Genomic DNA, 20,029 nt, shown 5'->3' on the forward strand with positions numbered 1-20,029 from the left:
ACTTCGGACGTTAGCCAACTCTATCGGAAATGCTGTTCGACCGGACTCAGGAAAACTAATGACGAGTTGATAACTTCCCAGTTTTTGTGTTGTCTGCCACCAGGTGGCAGATATAGCCTTCGAATATGCTTAAAGCATATAGCCATGTAGGCAACCTTTGGTCCCTCGCTTATTTCTCTCAGATTTCTAAAGGTTGTTTTCATTTGCATTTTTTGATGAACTTCAGGAATGTAACAAATGCTGAATAAACTATATTGATATCATCTATGTAATTCTGCCCCTATATTTTATTGTAGACCACTCGCTACCGTGCCATTCCCGAAACTAAAGGTAAGTAATTCTAACATCAGTAGTGTAAAACCACTGACGCAACGTAAATACAAATCATTTTTACAATCATCAGAAACTGCATTCAAATAAAATTATTAAACATGTACGGTTTAATTGAAAATAATATTGAAACCACAAAAATTTGTATGTCCTTTTTCGTAATTTCCGCGTAAAGTAGTACCAAATGTGGCCGTTGCCATTTCTATTATTACCTTATCGTGGCTCATCTCTTGATCTCTTTACAACATTGGAGTATTTATTCTTCCGAAATAGTTCATTTATTGGCCGCCACAGCATTCGTTCTGTCGAAGGTGGCGCTACGGACGTTTTGTTCGTTCTCCGTTTCCATCGAAAGTTGATGCGGCTTGTCCCTTGTTCAGACGCCCTTGCTAGACGCCATTTCATAGCTTGCCGTTTGGACTGTTTCAAGGTTTAACGTTTAATTTTCAAAGTGCAAAGACCACGGTACGGCCTGTTTTTTCGGTATTATATTTTGTTGGTATAAGGCATACAGTAGTTTAGCCTATTCAAACGTCATGAGAGAATTTTACATGAAATTTTTTCTTTTTCAATTTTAGATTAGCTTGCTCGTAACCATGGAGCAATCGAACGTGTCCCAGGAAGCCTTAGCTGCTGTTCAAGCAGTTCAACTAGAACTAACTGGAGAAAATGCAACAAGCCTGTCTTTGAGAAGACCCTTCGATCCTGTTGCTCATGATCTGGATGCATCATTCAGGTTGACCCGATATGCAGATCTCAAAGGATGAGGGTGTAAGTTACCCCAGGATGTTCTGGGGAAACTTCTTTTATCTGCAGGGCTTCAGGATGACGATGCTAACATCCAAGATCATGAGCAAAGTCAATATCTTCATTTTCCTTATACAAGAATCGGTATTTTTTTCTTATTTCTTGCGGCTCCCTGTCGACATTTGTCTTTTTCCTTGTTTATTATTTACATTTTATCAATTTTGTTTTCTCTGCTAATGAATCTTAAACTAAAGGTGTTGGAATGGATGCTTCAGTCACACCACTTCGCCATGGAGGCCTTTCACTTGTTCAAACTACAGATTTCTTCTACCCTTTGGTTGATGATCCTTATATGCAAGGTAGGTTATGTAAATATGTAGGTAATATCAATAGCAAATGTGCTGATACATTTATTTGATTAATAGGGAAAATTGCTGCCGCAAACGTTTTGAGTGATTTGTATGCCATGGGTGTGACAGAGTGTGATAATATGTTAATGTTGGTTGGAGTTTCAACAAAGATGTCAGAAAAGGAAAGAGATATTGTAATGCCACTTATTATGCGTGGTTTTAAGGTAAATAAAATTTATTTTGTGACATTTCACTTTTACTTGAAGTTCACAATGTTTTCTTTTTTTTTGTTTTTTAGGATTGTGCCTTGGAAGCTGGTACTAATGTTACAGGTGGTCAGACAGTAATGAATCCATGGTGCACTATTGGAGGTGTAGCATCCTCTGTTTGTCAAACATCAGAGCTGATAATGTAAGATTTATAAAAAAATTATTATGGCACTATTTAAAAACTATTATTGTTGTTTTTTTTTGCAATGTCTTAATTGTAGGCCAGACAATGCAGTTGTAGGAGATGTTCTTGTTTTAACTAAGCCTTTGGGGACACAAGTAGCTGTCAATGCTCATCAATGGTTGGACCTACAAGATCGCTGGAATAGAATCAAACTGGTTGTATCGGAGGATGACGTACGCAAAGCTTATCTTCGTTCAATTGATTCCATGGCCAGACTGAATAGGACAGGTACGCCTTATTTTAATTCTCAATGTAAATGTATGTACATTAAATTGTTAATTATAGCCGCCCGCTTGATGCACAAATACAACGCTCATGCTGCGACTGATGTCACTGGATTTGGATTGTTGGGTCACGCTCAGAACCTTGCCGCACATCAAAAGAACGAAGTTTCTTTTGTTATACATAATTTACCCGTGATAGCAAAAATGGCTGCAGTTGCCAAGGCTTGTGGAAACATGTTCCAGCTTCTTCAAGGTCTATCTGCCGAAACTTCAGGTGAATTTTTTTATTTTTCATTGCTCGTAAGCAGGTTTAAAATAAATTGTTTTAATAGGTGGTATGCTTATCTGTCTTCCACGCGAGCAAGCTGCAGCATATTGCAAAGACATCGAAAAGACTGAAGGATATCAAGCCTGGATTATTGGAATCGTGGAAAAGGGAAATCGAACTGCCCGAATCATTGATAAGCCCCGAGTAATCGAAGTCCCAGCTAAAGAAAAAGAAGGCGAACTTTGGTAGAGTTCAAAGCCCCCCATCATCTTATCATCGTCATTTTTTTTTTCAACACGCAAATTTTTATCTGTGGGAATGGGTTCCCCTGGTTTGTAGGCCCCAGATAGGTAGGAAAGAGTTTTGTACGTCGAATGAATTGAAACAAAGAAACTGTTAACTCAGCATTGTTATCGATGAAGTATAAATACTACACTCTCGTTCCTAGTAGTTTAAATCCTAAATTCCCACAAATCAGCTTCATTCCTAATTCATCGTGTTTCCCGTCAAGCATAGTGGCGCATCCTAGTGCCATTAAATAATGTGGAAATACAATATCAAAGTCAAACCTTCTGTATGTGTTTTCTTACAGCATATTTCAAGCAATTCATTGTGTTAATTAAAGTTCATCTTTAAGATTATTATCAGCTGATTGCTGAGGTAAGTTGGTAGGCTCTTCTTCAGATGGAACAGCAGTTTCTTCAGGAATAGCATCAAGGGCTGCTTTACAGCTGTAATTATGTCAAAACATTAAAGGCATAAAATGAATTGAAGCATGTTGGCAAAACTTGTCAAAGCTTTCCTACCTATCAAAAATTTCTTCTACAGTTGTTTTGGTACTCCATGCTTTCAGTACTTTTCCATTATGGTCAACCAAATATTTGTAAAAATTCCAATCTGGGTGAACTGATGATTGACCTACAGAATTGAAAGCAACAGATTAATAATTTTAAAAAAGACTTTAAAGATGCTGATCAAGTAATTTACTTATGAGATTTTTAAAAGCTGGATGGGCATTTTCTCCAATGACATCAATTTTGGAAAACATAGGGAACTCAACAGCATAATTAGTTTTTGCAAAATTATAAATAACTTCATCCTCATAAGGTTCTTGTTCTCCAAACTGATTACAAGGAAATGCAAGGACATTGAACTTTTGGTTATATCCTAGAATGTCTTGTAGTCGTTTCAAAGCCCTGTAACTAGTATCAGTGTATCCACACAAACTAGCCACATTGACTACTAAAGACACCTGAAATAAAGTTTTACAATCAGTATTATAAAGTTATTCAATAGCTAGACCATTTTTGATACCGTTCCTCTGTATTCCTCCAATGACACTTCATCGCCTTCAATATCTTGAACGTTGAAAGTATAAAAATCGGGCTCATCGTCACATTTGGCAATTGCAGTAATTGCCAAAAAAAATATTAACACGTGACAATAAGACATTTTAACGAACAACTCTTTAGGTGACGTGTACAACTATCTGACAGTCACGTAGCCGCACGCTAGTTCGAATTCGATGTCAGAATATTGCCTCCAGGCTCCAGCGCTGGAATGTAAAATCGCGGGTTGCCTTCTTCTGCCGGCTGAAAAAGAATTCTTTAACAACGTTCCGCAGCAACTTAGAGGAGGAACTGGCAATGGCGGATCGATTTGATTTTGTTTCAAAAAGTTGTATTTTCTTTTGCTATTATTACGTAACGTTTCAGCTGATTTGTGCTAAACTGACTGGATAAAATATGTTTAAGGAATGTATTCTTGTTATTTCTATTCAAATTTGCTGTTTTATAGACAGACATATTATAGAACAAATTATATAAAGACTTTTTAATGGATATAAAACCGACGATACACTATAAACGTTAATGGTAAATATTTTCATAGCTATAAGGTTTCTCATAAAAGGGTAAAAAAAAACTAATTATATTCGGTAAAGTATATTATAATGAAGAATATAGTGAAAATAATCAAAATATGATGCATTAAACTCTTTGATCAAAATTATCTACGAAATGAATAGAAAAATATGCCACCGAAATTCAATGAGATTTAATCCTTCTTTCTTCAAGGCAACTTTTCAGTGATAGAACATTTATGACTTAGCAAATGCTGCACTGTAAATGAAAATAGGACACGCATTATTAAATTTGATGAGACTCGAACTAACAAGTGGCCGCTCACCTTCTGTTCCGAAAAGTGACGGTACCAGAAGTATCGTCAGTGCATTTCTCGATGTCAGGCACATGGTGCGAAAAGTGTTCACTGTCCCTTTTAGCAACGATGAACACGGGCACTTCGGCCATGACGTTGGAATTCAGAGGTGTCTGAGAAACTACCAGCTTGACCCGAACTCGATACGAGATAATGAAGCCGAAAATGTCTGAATGACCGGATTCGGCAAAAAGTGTACTTGGAGCTAATTGAAATGTTTTCGATCTCGTGCAGCGACGCACTGCCAGGCCCACTTGCTTAGAACCGGCTGTGGCCGACGGAACACGAGGAACAAGCATAACAGTCTACACCAAAAATATTTTCTGATTATACATTCTGATTTCAACTTCAAATTCAGACCAAAGTGTACCCACCTGATTAAGAGTGCCTCCTGGTGCAATAGGAAATCCGGTGTTAATTTCTGTGGAATTTACTGGCATTTTACGTTTGCCTTCCGAAAATGAGAGCTTATAGAATTGAGTCAGCGATATCTGCACGTAGTAAAACAATTCAATTAGCAACTACTTTGTCTTCAAATAACTTCAATGGAAATGCGTTGTACCTTCATTCCTCTGATGTTCCTGTTGGATTGATTCACAATGGAAACATTGATTATAAGCGGCTCTCCGTCTGCGACCGATGTTTTTTCTAGGCAAACTTCCATGTCTACACGTCCAAGAGCAAGCAAAAGCGGACGGCTGACTGTTGTGGCTGGCGGGATCCACATGGCCGATTTCTCAGCCGATCCGTACTTTTGAATCATATCCACGTTAAAGTGGATAGAGCTCCTGTTAAGAAAATCCAATTGAACTAAGTCATGTAAATTTAAGTATAGTTTGAATTGAGAAAAAAAAACCGTTTGTGAGGTTGAAAACTTCCTCGGTAGAGACAAAAGACTTCAATGAAATGTCGGATTCCGCATGGCTCGCCTTTGAAAGCTTCTGGTTGCTGGATCGTCAAACTGGGTCCGATGCCTCGCGGCCAATCAAAATGGAAAGGAAAACAAGCGTCGCCGTGAAGGCGAACAAGATTTTGCTGACAAATTTCAAAACAAAAGTGAGTTTTAAAATAAATATCTTGAAAATTTGTAGGGATTCTAAAAAACCTCGCAGCAAATTACAATAGCAAAGCTAGGTGCGGGGCCATTCCCTTCAATTCCGCATTCACGCACCTCCGAATTGTATCCACTTGTGCCCAACACATTTCAGCAAATAAACAATCAGCGAATAAACAGGAGCAAACACTAGCACAACTTTTCAACCAATAGGAACGAAATTTTAAATTTCTAAAGGATGTAATAAATGTGCGGCCCCAATAAACCCGATAATAATGCCTTCCTTTTCTCAAGAAAAATTTCCCAGTGATGAAATTATTAACTAGCTATAGTAAATAAATTTTTAAAAAAATTGAGCCTTGCCTGCATTTGGGTGAGATGCTCGGGCGGTGCAACTTTATTCACAATTACGTTAGCCAGGCATATTTCTTTCGATAGATTTAAGCCCATAACTTCGTCATCTTGGCGTCCATATCGTACCGCGCTCACCAACTGAACAGCTATCGAACGTTCTGGATGGATGTATTCGCGATCCACAACAATTGCTCCGTCTGTAGTCACCCATGCCAAATACATATTCCAATAATTAGGCTAAGCGGTTTCCACATTCATTAAAACTGAATGAAAAATCTGCGTATACCTATTGGTTGAATCCATGATAGATTATCCACAAATTCCCTCTGTGGCATGAACAGCGATATCTTTTTAAAAAGAGAGAAGAAATGGTTACGAAACTGGCCCACTAAAAATGTCATTTTCATGATGAATTTACCTTCCCGTTCGGGGTCATTTTGGTGAAAACGGAATCGACAGTAACCGACATGGTGAAATCCAAGTTTCAGCAGCTGATCTTTACAATTCGCCCAATTCAGTTTTACCTGAAAGGAGAAGACTATGAGATCCCAACAACCACTTGGCAAAAGGCAAATCCAAGACTGGGGCCGACTAGGGCATTGGCCGCAATATTAAAAGACTCCAAACTACGCGTTTGTAAATTAGGTTAGAACCGAGAGGCTTCTTAGACTGTGTATAGCCAAAAGTTGGCCGTCTGATTCGATTCACGTGTTCTGCACGCACACTGTGTATGTGACATTTTTCGGCGTACGCTTATTCCGTCGCATAGAAGAACGCAACCTTATAAGTGAAAGGATTATCCATTGCAGTCTGTTGACCATTTGATACCATGCAGTTTGGTCTTCCGATGGGCACGTGAACGCAATGCACACCTTGAACACAAGGGTCAACAGGTTTATCGAGAATCCTTGTTATAATTGAATTGCTTACCTGTGACCGATCCAAAGTTGTAAGGTTTCATCTTGCACAACTTATACGACACAAGCCTGTACAAGCACAAGTGTAATACATATACATACTTTTTTTTCGTTTTTGCCTGTTTTTTCTTATTAAAAAATCATTGGCCAATATCAACAATAGTTGGATGTCCATTATATCCACATGCTACAAGGGGGAAAGTTCAGACCTTGGAAGGCCTATCCAGTATGGCAGTATCCAGCTCTGTCGTCTCGGCTCTGTCTTTCGCTACACCCTCTAGGGAGACCCCTAGAGAATACTTGTCCTTGAAGAGTATATATTTTTTTATGCTCCTCCGCCTGTCATTTGAAGCTCCTTGGATATGAAAATAATAAGTGAACTGGCCGTTCCGGTGAGTAGAAATTGACAGTTGTCATTTGTCACCTTTCAGACACCATAGTCAGGCGAGAAATAACATCCATACATAATGCAGTCAGCAAAGTTTATTATTTTCATTCCTCTCGTAGTGTCGGCATTGAACGCAGCCAACATCAGCACATCCAAGTCTAAATTCGTAACTAACAACTACCGGTACTCCGGATCCGGATGAAGAATTTGACCAGGTAAATTCAATTTACCTATACATTTATTGGGAGTTGACAATCATTTCTATTTGAAAAAGAGCGATCCTTTCCAGTATTCTTACGCTGTTGAAGTTGACTCGACTGTTAAGGACACTCGCGTGAGGCAATCGAAAGCGGAACAAATCCAACAGGGCACTGCTGGACCCATTGGCATCCAGTGAATAGGTGGATTGTGCGTTGGGCGGATGCAGTGATTTGGCGGATTGCTACGTATTGCAAAAAAAAAAAAAAAAAAATTCACTCCCCCACTTTAACACCTTCATCAAGTGTAAGGATACAATATCTTACATGTACGCTTTTTGTCATGGCGTTTTTTCTTTCTTTCTGACGAGCATGAGCCATCATCAACATACGTCGCTTTACCATTTCGTGAATCTTACGGAAACGGACGGAACTATATATCTTAACTGTAAAAAAAAAAACAAGGGCATGATCGTTCTCGTACTCATCTCGAGACTCATCTCAAAATCAGTCTGGTAAGTGTTTGTATATACAACCAACATTTGAGCAATATCATGTGCCTTGAATGCTGGAATTTTCTAGTTAAACTTTTATTACATGGTTCGAAAAAGAGAAGAGATTGTGTGCATGTCTCCGGGCGCTTTGGTTGCGAGAAGAGCTGACTGCAGCGGACTGCAGGAAGTAAACAAACAATCTGACTCGTTTTTCAATGCCATCGACGAAAGAAAACCCACTATGCACCATCATCGAATGTGTTGATAAACAAAACTCGTAATCTCAACTACCATACCAAATTTTAATAAAAAAAAGAGAGAAATAATGCAAATAATTTTCCCCTTTTCACAAAAATACATATATAATTAGCAGTGAAAGAAAACTATTTAAGGGAGGTTGAAGCGTATTTTTCTGTAGAAACATGAATTATTTTATTAAGCTTGGGGTTTGCGGCTTTCCGCTTTAAGCGCCGTGTTAACTTGTCTAGACATTTACACCACAAGAAGAAATTGAACGTTAGGACAAATTTGTTTTGAATTCAAATGATTCAATGGCTTGGCTGTGATATTACAATATCAAGTATTTTTCTTACAGCTAACGGAAGTGATCAAACCCGACGATGTTTTGATAAACCGAAAAAGGAAGTGCGCAGCCTGTTTTTGTTTTCTCTTATCAACCAAAGTAGTAGTACGACATTACTGCAAACACTAATTTAAACTATACGAGGAAAATGTGTCGCGGACGTTGCCATGCCAAATGATACACTCCCGCAAGGCCCTTCGCCTTTTACGGCTTGCCACTAAGATGCACAGCTAGCCAATGGCGAAAACTGGAGGTCACGCAAGATATTCGTAACGATATTGACGAAAACTTCGTCAGACGGGCTATAGTCTTTCGGACCCTTTGGAAGCAGACAGTTGACACAAAACGAAGTTTGTCTTTACTGGCAGCAGCAGCGAATTATTTGGCGAATATTCGTAACCAGCACCCAATAAGTGTTCAGTTAACCAAACATCTTTGCCTGCACATCTAGTAATTTTACCAGCTTACAGATCATTTAAATCAATTTTGGTAAGTGACATTTTTAGCTATTTCTTTTCTTATATTTTGTGTTCAAGTGCGTTCAGAGATAAGGAAACTTTCGGTTTAAACTGGTAGGAGCCAGCCTACAATGACGCACATTTTGATTGGCAAAAGATTTGAAGCTAGAATCTGAAAGAAGGGGGGTGGGGGGAGTCTAAAAAGTCACGTCTGGTCCGCCAGAGCGGCCGCGTCTAAACATGACAGGTTGCCAAAGTCGGCGTGAAATGCAAAAAACTCCACTTTCTATGGTAAGAAAAAAACTTATGGCATTTGATAGAAATAATAATGGTATAATCTATTACTACAAAACCAGACGTTTTACACGTCAAACATAAAACCAGACACGGTTAAAGATAGGGGGTTTTGGTGAAATTTTATATTTGTGTTGGCAGGTGTCATAAACATACCAAAAAATAGATAAAATCATGATCAACACAATGGCGTAAAACCAGACGTCATTAGAAGTTTGACAGAAAAGCCGTATATTTTTCAAACGGCAACGTTGCATTGACGGCGGGTATTTCGAATTTATTTCTTTTGTATAGTAGATGACATTTTAGCTTTATTACAGTGATTAGTGATAGCTTTATTTACAATGACAGATTTACCATTATTATTTCTATCAAATGCCATAAGTTTTTTTCTTGCCATAGAAAGTGGAATTTTTTGCATTTCACGCCGACTTTGGCAACCTGTCACGCTTAGACGCTGCCGCTCTGGCGGACCAGACGTGACTTTTTAGACTCCCCCCCATCCCCCTCTTTCAGATTCTAGCTTCAAATCTTTTGCCAATCAAAATGTGCGTCATTGTAGGCTGGCTCCTGGACTGTAGGGATGTTGGAGACATTTAGAGGAATTTCGTAAATGGTCATCCGGTAATAAAAATAAAGCGATGGTGATTAAACTACAATATAGCATGCGGTGCTGGTGAAGCAATGACCGGTTTAAGTCAGCAGTTACTTAAACAAATTGAAATGTCATTCTATCGCATAAAACTCGACTAGCGTAAAATTTGAGTGTCACTAAAAGAAAATGTCGTCCTTGAAAATTTCAACATTTCGACCGCTTGCTTGTGTTTAAGTTTAACGAATAAATACGTGGCATACACAAATGTAGATTGATATACAGTAGTCTAGTTCTTTATATTCAGTATCAATCAGAATTTTCGACTCGTATAGAAAGTTAAGACCATGGTTAACACTTTTAATACTCGTGACTAGTGTCCCGGGCTTTCACTTGTTACAATAGTTAAGTTTAAAATAAAGAAAATCCTGGTTCAATTTATAATAGGCCTAAATGTTAATGTCAAATGCCAATATTGCACATTATTTGTAAATAAGAATTGTCTTTGATTCTTCTTTAAATAGATCATAAGCAATCATTCCCAGTCGGTTGATATAATAATATAATTAATTTGTGATCAAATTTAATTTAGATTTTTGTAGCCTTTTCTTCTGGTGGCCGTATCAATTGAAAAATAACGTTGCGTTGATTGCACTGTCAACTGAAACGATAATCTGATTGATTCATTCTACACCCAACAATTCTCAAGTTCTGAAGATGAATGAAGACACCGGAAGTAGCTCAAATGCCATCTCCACCCCTTCAACGACGAATAATACATTAACTACCAAAGAAGAGGTTGCCAGTGAAATAAAAGAATGGATGGAGATCGATCAAGATGGCACTAATAAAACTTATGAAAATGCCATCAAACACATCGAGTTCAAACTGGGACGCCCACTTTCCTGTTTGGAAAAAACTTGGTTTGAGATGCCATATGTCCAAACGGTATTGCAAATGTGGCTGGAAAAAAGTTTAAAAAAGGCTTTTGAATACCTGGACAATTGCAATAACGATATCAGCAAGGATATGTCTACTGACTTGAAACTATTGGATTCCATAAATTGTTTTGAGGACATTCGTTCTAAGGTAAAAGACGTGACATTGCCACTGCGAAACTGGTGCGACGGGGAGTGTCGATATCTTAAACTTGTTTTCGGACAGGAAGATCTGTTTACAAACACGCCACGTTTCACCGTCTCTGTCAACTGTTACTTGACTCAATTTAAAACATCGTGCATTGAAAAGATGTTCTCCCGATGTCTGAGCGACATCGTCAAGGATGAAACCAACGGCCAGAAACACGAAAAATTCATTATTGACCTGAATGATTTCTTGGCTTTTGTTAATGAAGACAAAAATGTATTTGAAAAAATGCTGTTGCAGCTAGGTTTTCCCCAAAATAACGAAGAATGCAATGGCAATACTGGCGAGGAATTAGTTAAAGAACTGGTGGAAATGTTTGTCAGTTGTTCTAAGAACGATTTCCTGGCTAGCGTCAGAAAGGAAGAGATTTTGCAAGCCATTCTGGAGAACGACTTGATGGTGGTTGAAAATACAACTGACACTGAATGGCCAGAGTCGTTTCACAGACTAGTCGAGAAAATGTCACAAAGCATTCTCCAGACTGACGGCAGCCAGACAACGCCAAGTCTAACACTTGAATGGTTTCAACGTTATCAAAAAGCCTCGTCACTAATAATGAAAGACGTCGAGTGGACCCCCAAATTGCGAATTCTGACAAAAGAAATGTACAAGAAATTCTTGTTACCCGAAACTGAAATCAATTACAAGAAAGAAGACGGAAAAAAAATAATCTTCTTTAAGGGAATCGCCTTATTCGTCAGCAAAATGCTTCAGCTAATGAAACAATTGAAAGACGAACATCCGGATGTCGAAGAAATCAAAATCGTTGGATTGAAATCCGTCCACATCGATTGTGACTTGGATAATGAAATCTGGCACGGAATAAACATTGGCATCGTCACCGACAAGCTCATCGTCGATGACACCACTGACAATAATGCACAGACTTGGACCGGATTTTGTTGGAACGTATCCGGAAAAAATGCTGAAGATCAACCGATGGGTGAGACAATTTTTTTTCTATTTTCTTTAATTCCTGTCTAAAATGTTAACATGAATTTGTATCATTAATGTAGGAAAACCTTGTCAAGCGGGTGAGAGCGGCGGCAACGTGCACGTCGTTTGCAACGAAATAGTAAACGGCCAGAAATGGACGATCGTATCGGACGGAGGCGACGGAAGTGATGCGGCTTACAAATGGACCGAAGAAAAATTTAAAAATTCTTTTCCGTCCATATCGTCGGGTGGCAAAAAGGCAATGGAAACCGTATTGACAACATTACAAGAAATTTTACCAAGGGAAAATCGAACAAGAGACAAAGATGTTCTGCCAGGGCACAAGGGCAATTTTCTCATCAGCGGCACGGCGATCGACGGCAGTGAAATCACGGCAATATTTTATAAGGGGAAAAAAGAAGGACAGACACTCTTTTTAATCAGAGGTACCAAACAATGACCAGTGTTCTTTCAATTCTTTATTTCTAAATGCGTTTTTTTTCTTTGCATTATCAATTGATCGTGTCAACAACGTTGATATTTTGACGACTATTTTTACTTTTCTCTTTGAATGATAACATGATAACTCTCTTCTCAAGGAAAGCATATATTTTCTTTGATTTGCAGGTGGCCAAGCAGGGCAAGCAGGGCAAGGTGGATACGGTGGCAAGATCGAAGTGAACATTGGCGGGCAATCGTCTATGACATCCGGGATCCCTTTGACGGGCAAAGAAGGGAAACAATTGACGGCTGACCGATTGGGAGTCTACGAGGCTTCGTGTCCCAACGGAAATATTGGAAAATTAACAGGTGACGTTGCTTTTACCCAAAAAGTCGCTAAAGGCGGCGGATATTTCTACGGGTTTGAAAGAGACGAGAAGATCACAATTGAACTGGGAGTGAAGGAGAAGACATCAGCAGAAAAAGCAGGTGCAAATTTATACGTGAAATATCAAGAAGAAAAGGAGAAAATGTATGCCATATTATCCGTCTCTAAATACTCTGCCAGCGATTTGGTAGTAATGCTAGTGGATTCAGTCCACCAGAAGAAGGCAGTCATTCGTCAAAGTCTCGTCCGTCACCTCGACCAAATAGACAAACGAAAGCAATTGACAGAGTCCATCCAAAAGATGTTATCCAATCATGCAAAACATCATTCCATGAGCAAAGAAGAAATTATAAAAGCAACGGAAAACAAGATCCATCAACACCATCAGCTCATGGCTCAGCGTCAACAACAGCAGCAATTCGAGAAAATTGAACAATACTTTAGACCAGCGTTTGATCCATCACGATCGTTTCCGAAGCCCAAAATAATCGGTCGTCGCCCCGTTTGGAATGGAAATGTCGTCAGTTCCAACTGTCTCGATGTATTGCCGACAGAGGATGGAACTGACAGTCTTCTTCACTGCCTTTTCGGCCAATTGAATTCGGAGGGTAAATACGTGTGTAAAGACACTAACAAGTTCCGCAAACTGATTGCAAAACACATCCGTGAAGAAGACTCCAGCGCTAAAACCTACAACGGCGTAGTCATGTTCATTTTGCGAGTAGATAATGACAACATTTTCCCGATGGCGTGTGCTAAAAGAGACGAATTGATAAAAAAAATCATAGCAAATTATCAGCCGTTGAAGGGAAAAGAGACACAAGTTTTGTACTGGTTGAACTTATTCAACGGCCGTAACGACGACGATGAATTTCTCGACTCAAAATACGACGATGATGAGTGGAAGAAGGCATGGGGCAGCATTGGGCGTGACCCCACAGAAGTGAAAAAACAACTGCTAGAAGAAATATCAAAGTGGAAAAAGGACAAAGATTTGAAAGACGATTACACCAGATACATCGAGTCACCGACGGGTACACTGGGATTCGCCGAACTAGAAATGTTGGCAGAGATGTTTAAAATTGCAATTCAGGTTTATAAGTACCATGGCTTATCATTTTTCGAAGAGAAAGAAACAATGAATCGATCAAATGATATCATTAAATATTACATATTATACGAAGGCAACAGTCAATGGAAAAGACTTTCATCTAAAGACAATAATCGTGAAAGGTTTCGACAGTTCTCTTTTAAAGCTGAAGAACAAAGTTACGATTCAGAGAGTTTTACAGAATTAATGTCTCGAATTAGAAATACAGACATTGATCAAAAGAATATCACTTCTATTGAGAAGTTAAATCCCCAAAACAAGACACCAGCCAAACTATCTCAACTTCTCTTGGACCAATTAAACAAGCTCAACCGTCAAGTGGAGGCAAATAAACTTGCATCCGCAATCATTTCACTAGCAAAGTGGATCGAGTACTACAACTCCCGAAATATAAGTCCTTTATTTTACCTGCACATCGTGGAAAAGAATGAACCAAACGACTGGGAATACGAATTTCTTCTACTGGAAATGGAAGAACGGTTGGAGAAACTATGGAAGCATTCTACAGAGAGAAAAAAATGGAGAGAAGAAGTGCGTAAACATTTGGATTTTATGGATCACGACCGAGACGTACTGTCACTGTTCACTGAATTTGCATTGAGAAAAGAGGAAAGCGACATTTTGTTTTTCTTAGATTCCGATAAACTCTCACGGACGCTAAAAGTTTTTGAAGAAGTAAAATGCGATTTGACCAGAGAAGGCTTTGGTTCATTATCTGTAATTAACTTATTCTACAAACAGAGAAGCGCATTTTTGAATAAAGAAGTAGAAAATTGGTCGTTTGACAAGCAAAAAGTAGAAGCTTGGTTGGTTGACAAGCAAAAAGTAGAAGATTGGTTAGTTAACGAGCGAAAATACGTTTCATTTTTTTTACTGGATCTGGAATACAAGAACGAAACAAAATTGCTAGCTGAATTGATGAGTGACAAGAAATTGACGATGGGCGATACAGTTCTGAACACTCCAGAAGAAAATTCTAAATCGAACCCGAAAAGTTTGAACGCAATTATTGCTGATATGGAGGAAAATGATCCGGAAAACAAGACGACTAAAAAAATTGAAAAAAAGATAAATGGTTCGGAATCCATGAAATCCGAATTCTTGGGAAAAATCGAAATGGTAAAGACAAACAAAGTGACAAAAAATTTTTTTTTGTTAAGAAAAGAAAAAAGTGAAATGAAAAAGACAAACGACAAACAACGAAGCGAATTTGTGTTTGAATTCATTTCTCAAAAGGCTAAGGAAAGTTTATGCTGGATGGAAGCTTTTCTTTGCGTTTTTGAATACTCCGTCGATATCACTATGGGAATCCAGCTGAGTGAGACACAAAAATTCGCCATCATGGCTCTACTATCTAACGGATGTTTCGATTTTAAAAAAACATTAGCGCAAGTATCGACCGGTGAAGGTAAATCAATTATCGTGGCCGGGGTTGCCATTGGATTTGCACTTTCAGATCGTTTTCATCCAAACAACCAGAAAAAGAATCATAAGGTAGACGTCATCACCAGTAACGACGTCCTTGCTCTCCGTGATTCCAATCTGCCAGTTGCCGAAGGAGGACTAAAGGAACTCTACGAGTTTTTCAACGTCACCGTGGCAAACAACTGCAGTAAAAATGTAGACGAGCGCAAAAAGGCCTATAACATGGACGTCGTTTATGGGCAACTTGTAAATTTTCAGCGAGATTATTTGCTGGACACATTTTACAATCGCGAAATACAAGGTGGCCGAAAGATGGTGTATGGCATCATCGACGAAGTGGATAGCATGTTGCTGGATGGTGGTAACAACATGCTCTACCTGTCGCACGACATCCCCGGTATGGAGATGCTCGAATCTCTTTACGTTTTCATTTGGGGACAAATACGCAACACTTCAGCGGGAATAATCAAATCCGAAATCCTGTATGACCTCTACGGCCAAATAACAGAAACAGATTTGGAAAATATTCACGGCCCATTGGGACAAAATGAATCGGAAAGAAATGCGTTATGGGAACATCTGATTAAGAAAAAAGTTATCGACCGTCAAGGCCGTCTGCTGATAAACGAAGTCAGCGAAATTACAGAAAAAAAGATCAACTACACAGTTAATGCCAAACTTAATCCCAAAATCGTTTTCTATTTCCGTCAAATAGTAGAGCGCGAGCGTCACATTCGCATACCGGATCATTTGTTGGATTTCGTCGACAGACACCTGGACACTTGGCTGGATAACGCAAGGCGGGCACTGGAGCTCAAACAAGACGTGGACTACGTCATTGACCATGACCGATCAGACTCAAGTCCCGATCTAAATCCGCAAGTGATCATCATCGATCCGGATACAGGGACGGATCAATCCAATTCGCAATGGGGCGGAGCCCTGCACCAATTCCTTCAGCTAAAGGAAGGATGCAAATTGACGTTGCAGAGTCTCAAAGCAGTGTTCATCTCCAACGCAAAGTACATTAACAAATATAATTATTTTGCAGGAGTGTCGGGAACCCTGGGCTCCCAGCCAGAAAAGGAATTTTTGAAAAAGAATTATAAATGCGATTTAATAACTGTCCCGCCTGCTTTCCCCAAACGTTTCCGCTTTAAACCGACTAGATTACTGAAGACAAATGAAAAATGGAAGGAGGTTATTACTGAAGAAACCCGTTGGGCGATCATTGACCAAAATCGTTCCATCGTCATTTTTTGTCGATCCATTAAAGAGGTCAACATAGTTCATAAACAATTGATATCTGCAATCAAAGAACTCAGCAGAGACAATAATAAGCGCATCCATCGCTACACTCGTGATTACGAGAAATTTGCTTTTGAAACTTCTGAACTGGATGTCGGACACGTAATCGTCGCCACCAACTTGGCCGGCCGAGGAACGGACATCAAAATCAGCAAAAATCTAGAAGCCAACGGAGGTCTGCACATTTGTTTGACTAATTTTGTGGATAACGAAAGAGTCGAGGAACAAGCGATGGGTCGAGCGGCAAGAAAAGGACAACCAGGAAGTGGAATCCTCATCCTGTGCGAGGAACAAATTGACCAAACGGAGGAGTCGGGCACAAGTGAAGAATGGGGGGCTGAGAAAATTTTTGTCATGAAAGAGATTAGAGAATGGAAGGAGATTCAACGAATTTCACGTTTGGAAAAAGATTTAAACCACCTTAAAATGCTTGAAGATTTATTTGAAAATTACACCAATAATTTCTCCGAAAGGAAAGTCAAAGAAAAATTCAAGGAAATTAAAAAAGAGAAGAAACCATGCGAAAATCAAATCGTCCAACTAGCGGACGATGACAAGTTGCTTAAGGTCTTCCATGACAGCATTCTGGACAAATGGGCTCTGTGGGTAGACGAAACAGATTACGATTTAAAATGTTTTGATTTGAAACCAAACAAAAATAATTTTAATTGGGATATTTTTAAAATTGATGATATTCCCAATTGGATGACGCCGGCCCGTAGAGTCAACATTGCCAAACACTTGACAATGAAAAATTTCAAAAATTCCGATAAAGAAGCCACAAACATTTTGGATAATCTACAAAATTCAACTGAGAACTTTTTCTACCCAGCCGCATTTTACTATCGTGCTTTTATTCTACTCAAGAAAATGAAAAACAAAAATGAAGAAAGCAAAACAAATAAATTTATCTGCATGTTACGACATACGGAGTCAATTTTGAATGAACACATCAAAATGCAAATGTCGTCTTTCAGTCTAATTCATCAATACGAGATGAAACCTAACCAAACCCTTTCATTTTGTCCCGTCAATGGCTACAAGGAACAAAAGGAAAACAACATTGAAATTCTTCAATATTTTTTAAGCTCTATTCAGTGGTTGCTAGGCAACTACTGCTCTATTTCGAATTTCAAGGAAGTTGCACGTGAAATCCCGAGAGATCCCGGATTTTTTGAAAACTTTATCAACAACAAGAAAAAAAACGAAGAACTGAAAAGACGTAAAATTCACCTGGAAAAAGTGGACGAATATTTTCGTGATCTGATCAAATCCAAGTGCATAATTACCTGTAAACTCAACGATTCCGATACCATTCCTAACGTTGTTCTCGACAAGTCCAAAATCTCAAGTAACGACATTATTCGAAGCAAAATAATAAAGGAAATAGCCGACGACTACGGCGCCAACGCTTCGTTGGAAGATAAACTCAAAAAAATTTTTGATAAATCTCGGGATGAAAAGTACATTGAAAAGAAACTGGAACAAATGAATTTGATTCCGTGCACCAGGAAGACGTTCTGGAAGAAATTGGTCGATGCCAAGGCCTTAAATTCTCTAAAGGAGTGCGTTAACATGAAATGTGTCATCATTTTAGAAGAAAAGCTGGAATTAATACAGCCCAAACTTGATAAGCGAAATGCAATAACATTAGATTTTGGCGGAAATTCGTTTGATCACAACACTAATTGTCTCAACATCCTTTACAACTTGATGTATGAAAGTCGCCAAGAATTGGAAAAACAAAAAAAGCTCATTTTTTGTAAAGAGTACGTTCGACACATTCTATCGTCTGATGGGTATAGCAAAAATAAGAAACTTTTCGAATCAAATAAAATTGCCCAACTTGATCTCGACAAACTCAAAGACGTGAACCTGGAATCGTTAAGTCAACTGGGAATTGATGACCTGGGTAAAATTGAAATCGATAAATACGAACACGAAGGGATTTGGAAAGAACTGATCGCTCAAAAAATAATAAAGGGCCAAGGCTATCTTGAACCAGACTTCAAATTCAATAAAGATTTCAAGTATCCTGATTGCCCAGCGTATGCAGACAGTGTCATGCGTTTGGTGGCAAAGAAATTCCCCGCCGAAATAGTCAGACAACAGTGGTTAATGTCGAAGGATACACCCCAATGTCTCAAAGCCATCATCTTGTTACCTTGCAAACCGTATCGAGATATGCTGGGAGATTTGATGGCTGCCCACGTCATATCTGGCGCTCGAGTGTCGGACATATCTGTGGACGACTTAAAGGAAAAAGTTGACGAAATCACAAAAAACGATAAAGAACGTGAATATATTATGGAATTCCTGACAAGGAGTCGACCTGTTTACGCTGAGAAAACCATCACCCCTGATTTCTTCCTCGACTTTATCGATCGTGACATAAGAAAAGAGTCGAATAAAGTGATTCGATTTGTTTCCAGTGAACTGTATGTTTTTAGTCTTGGAGGATTTGATCGCATTATTGACATTACGAATCGGGAATGGACATTTAAAAGAATTTTAAAGGCGTCATTATTCGTATCACTCCTCAGCGTTGGTGCCCTCGCATCTATTGGCTTAGGAGCTGTTGCCTCAATACCAGGAATTAAAGATGTACTCGGTTTCACATTATCATCTGAAATTTGCCAAAACCTGCTTTTCATGGGAGTTTTATCCGACATCTTGTACGTGGTAGAAACCATCTTGACCCGGAAAGACTTCACGTGGGCTGACTACAGGCGCCAAAGAATTCGGAGCGCAATAGGAAAAATGGAGCCGATCGACGCTATCAAAGCCATTTACAAATTATATAAAAGCTCCAATCAAAGTTTCGGAGATTCAAGTAACGTTCAACACGGATGGACGAAAAACGCAGACCAAAATCAACAATTACAGAATGCGCGGGTGTTATTTGAGGAAATTATTTGATTTTTTGTTCTGTGAAGAGCATTGTTGCCAATTACTCAAAGTAAACAGTAAACCACCAACATGATAAACAAACTGTTAGCAACTTCTGTGTCTTTTAAAAATACAAGATTTGATTTACTACTGCAATACTGCATCATATTAGTTTCTAAACAATAGGTGTGAAAAAGGCAAATAGAGCAGTAAAAAATGCAGCTCGTGGTGAGCCCCAGACTGCTGGTTAAGTGAATAGCTAGGCGAGATAGGACTATATAGGAGTAGGAGAGTAACTAGGACTGGGAATTCTCCAACAATGACAACCGCAAAATAATATAATAATAAAAGTTAAAAATATATATATATAGCGCTCGATAGCTCATTATAGTAGGCCTAATACAAGTAATTGTCTCAAACTTTTTGTTTATCCTTCTTCATACCTCCTTCATACAAAAAGGAGAC

At 38.8% G+C, this 20,029-nt stretch overlaps 4 protein-coding genes and 1 long non-coding RNA gene across 7 annotated transcripts; 3 read left to right on the forward strand and 2 right to left on the reverse strand.

Annotated features, from left to right (window-relative positions):
• The first annotated feature begins 649 nt into the window (after window positions 1-649).
• On the forward strand, window positions 650-2,940 carry LOC124198225 (inactive selenide, water dikinase-like protein). 3 transcript variants are annotated; one of them, XM_046593951.1, is made up of 8 exons: window positions 650-795; window positions 909-1,221; window positions 1,332-1,436; window positions 1,503-1,651; window positions 1,726-1,838; window positions 1,918-2,108; window positions 2,166-2,378; window positions 2,437-2,940. In XM_046593951.1, exons 2-8 carry the CDS (start codon window positions 927-929, stop codon window positions 2,619-2,621), a joined length of 1,251 nt encoding a protein of 416 aa, XP_046449907.1. In that variant the 5' UTR covers window positions 650-795; window positions 909-926; the 3' UTR covers window positions 2,622-2,940. The 3 variants fall into 3 exon arrangements, with proteins under 3 accessions (XP_046449907.1, XP_046449909.1, XP_046449908.1); XM_046593953.1 differs by having other exon boundaries at window positions 654-813; XM_046593952.1 differs by having other exon boundaries at window positions 676-829.
• On the reverse strand, window positions 2,930-4,009 carry LOC124198228 (glutathione peroxidase 7-like). Its single transcript, XM_046593956.1, has 4 exons — window positions 3,687-4,009; window positions 3,360-3,624; window positions 3,179-3,290; window positions 2,930-3,103 (listed from the first exon to the last, which is right to left on the reverse strand). The coding sequence occupies exons 1-4, from the start codon at window positions 3,822-3,824 to the stop codon at window positions 2,992-2,994; spliced, it is 627 nt and encodes a 208-aa protein (XP_046449912.1). The 5' UTR covers window positions 3,825-4,009; the 3' UTR covers window positions 2,930-2,991.
• A 107-nt stretch (window positions 4,010-4,116) lies between these two features.
• LOC124198226 (phosrestin-2-like) lies at window positions 4,117-6,599 on the reverse strand. The gene is made up of 8 exons (XM_046593954.1): window positions 6,416-6,599; window positions 6,284-6,344; window positions 6,007-6,194; window positions 5,446-5,624; window positions 5,152-5,377; window positions 4,964-5,080; window positions 4,560-4,894; window positions 4,117-4,492 (listed from the first exon to the last, which is right to left on the reverse strand). Exons 1-8 carry the CDS (start codon window positions 6,464-6,466, stop codon window positions 4,471-4,473), a joined length of 1,179 nt encoding a protein of 392 aa, XP_046449910.1. The 5' UTR covers window positions 6,467-6,599; the 3' UTR covers window positions 4,117-4,470.
• An 828-nt stretch (window positions 6,600-7,427) lies between these two features.
• Window positions 7,428-7,827, forward strand: LOC124198229. Its single transcript, XR_006876527.1, has 2 exons — window positions 7,428-7,517; window positions 7,577-7,827. It is a non-coding gene; the product is annotated as an uncharacterized LOC124198229 (long non-coding RNA).
• An 886-nt stretch (window positions 7,828-8,713) lies between these two features.
• LOC124198223 lies at window positions 8,714-19,720 on the forward strand. The gene is made up of 4 exons (XM_046593946.1): window positions 8,714-9,065; window positions 10,513-12,009; window positions 12,083-12,448; window positions 12,630-19,720. Exons 2-4 carry the CDS (start codon window positions 10,638-10,640, stop codon window positions 19,592-19,594), a joined length of 8,703 nt encoding a protein of 2,900 aa, XP_046449902.1. The 5' UTR covers window positions 8,714-9,065; window positions 10,513-10,637; the 3' UTR covers window positions 19,595-19,720.
• The last annotated feature ends 309 nt before the right edge of the window (window positions 19,721-20,029 follow it).

This window comes from Daphnia pulex, chromosome 7 (genome assembly GCF_021134715.1).
Source record: "Daphnia pulex isolate KAP4 chromosome 7, ASM2113471v1".
Classification (NCBI taxonomy): Eukaryota; Metazoa; Arthropoda; class Branchiopoda; order Diplostraca; family Daphniidae; genus Daphnia; species Daphnia pulex.